Here is a 2,075-nt window from a genome sequence, read left to right as displayed (position 1 = left end):
GGCGGGACGCCCTCGGTGACGTACAGGTCCCCGCAGAAGCCCAGCAGCCGGGCCGCGTGCTCCTTGTCCTGCAGCGACAGCAGCAGCAGGAACTCGTTGCGCTGCAGCAGGGCCCACACCGACTTGGCCTCGGCCAGCGACACCCGGCTGTCCTGGTTGAAGTCGGCCAGGAGCAGGACCTGCCCCACCAGCGCGGGCAGCGAGGGCAGGTCTCCCAGGTTTGCCTGAAGTTTGGGACCAAACGAAAGGGGGACAGTGGTTCAGAGCCAGGGTGTGGCTAAGGTGGCAGGACGCCGGCCTTGGTGTGGGTGCCAGGCCCTCAGGTGCCCAGGTGCTGGCCGGGTGGGCTGCACCCAGGACCCAGCACATCCAACATCTTAGAGGAGTCCAGCCTCCAACTGCCGCCTCCTGGAAGCCCACCCTGACTGCCCACCCACCAGCATCTCTTGGAGCTGCTCTGAGGACTGTGTCCCTGTGGCTCCATCAGGGCTCAGGGGGCTGAGGGTGGGCACCTCAGCACAGAGGTGAGAGCCTGCTGGGCAGGGCCAGTTGCTTCTCATCTGCTCACCCCACCTCCCGTGCACACCCAGCTCCCTGCTCTCCCTACTGACACCCTGGGAGCAGGGTGCTCCCTGCCTCGTGGGCGAGCCTGATGCTTGGAGCTGGGGCCCAGCCAGAAGCCTGACCCCTGTAAGGCCCCACCAGGCCTGCCTCCTGCTCTGTGCACACGCCCCTGGGCATGAACTGGACGCAGCCCCCCGAGAGCCGCTGACCTTGAGGAAGCTGAGGGTCATCTCCCGGAACTCTTTGATGGAGGTGCCCCGCGTGGGCTTGTCAAACAGCACCAGCTCCCGCCGGGGCGCCGCATCCGACCCCTCCTTGGCGCTCCGGCTCTCCTCGATGCCGCACTTGATGGTCACCTCCTTGCCCTGCCAGAGCCCGCTGTACACCTGGGTGGGCGCAGGGACAGGCCCCATGGAGAAGTCCCCCTCCCGCTGCACCCAGGCCTCTGAGCCAGGTCCCCAGGCCCGCGGGGGGGTTTTTTTGGCCCTGGCCTGGCTGCCCCGGGCTCACCTGCTGGCTGGGCACAGAGGACAGGCAGGTCCGCCACTCCACCTTGTGCAGCTGGCACAGGTCCTGGCACAGGGAGCCCGAGATGATGCCCTTGTGGTACTGGTCACACTAGGAGGAGGACAGGCGGGAAGTGGCCTGGGAGACGGGGCTCAGGGGCTCCAACGCTGGCCGCCCCGAGCCCCCCCTTTACATGCTGTACCCCTGGGCGGTGGCCGAGGCCCTCACCACGTCTGCCAGGGCCCCTGGCTCCTAGGCCACACTCCTCAGAGGCCCCGATGCTGCAGCCAGGAGCCAGGCAGCCTCCGGCCACACGCGGGCGCCTGCCCAGCTCACTGCGCTCTCCGCACTGAGCTCTCCGTCTGTCCCTGCACCATCCCTCCGTCCTGGAGACACGGCTTCTCCTGGCTCAGCTGCTGAGCGGGCAGCCAGGCCCTGACAGACACGCACCCTCACCGCTGCCCAGGTGCCCGGTTAGAGCCCACAGCCGGCGGGCACGTGCCAGCTGGGTAGGTGATGCGGTCTGGCTGCCTCCCCCTCCTGAGGCAGGCAGGCTCCCAGCGCCTCTCTGGACTGTCTGTCCCCTGCAGCCCCTCCAGCCCCCACCACGCATCAGCCAGAGGCACGGGGGAGCTCTCAGCAGCCATCCTGTCGGTAGCTGCTGGGCAGGAACAGGGCGGGAGGTGAGGGAGCCGAGCGGGCCCTTCCCTCTGCAGCAAATTCCGGAGTGGATTCTGAGGTGCACTCGGTTGCCATGGAGCCCAGGCCTGGCCAGCACAGCGCCACCCATGCAGGGAGGAGGGAGGACAGGACAAAGCCAGGCTGAGGCCTGGGCTCCATGTGAGGGCGGCAGCGGCTGTGGCAGCCCCGACTGGGAAGGGAAAACAGAAAAACCAAAACCGCACCCTCCACCCCCACCTGGAGGGAGGCCCCCACCCCAAGGCGTCTGCTCTGCAGCAAACCCCAGGGTGGCCACCAGGGACCGTGGGCGGCGGGCTGCTCTG

The 2,075-nt window shown here is 68.2% G+C and overlaps 1 protein-coding gene across 1 annotated transcript in view; it reads right to left on the bottom strand.

The window, feature by feature from the left end:
- The window catches only part of FAM69B (family with sequence similarity 69, member B), a 3,848-nt gene that overhangs the window by 837 nt on the left and 936 nt on the right, over positions 1-2,075 (bottom strand). The window contains exons 2-4 of the mRNA XM_014529705.1: positions 1,075-1,182; positions 774-950; positions 4-224 (exon numbers count right to left, since the gene is read on the bottom strand). Of these exons, the coding sequence (XP_014385191.1) occupies positions 4-224; positions 774-950; positions 1,075-1,182 (506 nt within the window). The remainder of the gene's footprint in view (positions 1-3; positions 225-773; positions 951-1,074; positions 1,183-2,075) is intronic.

Source organism: Myotis brandtii, unplaced genomic scaffold (genome assembly GCF_000412655.1).
Source record: "Myotis brandtii unplaced genomic scaffold, ASM41265v1 scaffold691, whole genome shotgun sequence".
In the NCBI taxonomy this organism is placed as follows: Eukaryota; Metazoa; Chordata; class Mammalia; order Chiroptera; family Vespertilionidae; genus Myotis; species Myotis brandtii.
This window is presented reverse-complemented; position numbering and strand designations above follow the sequence as displayed.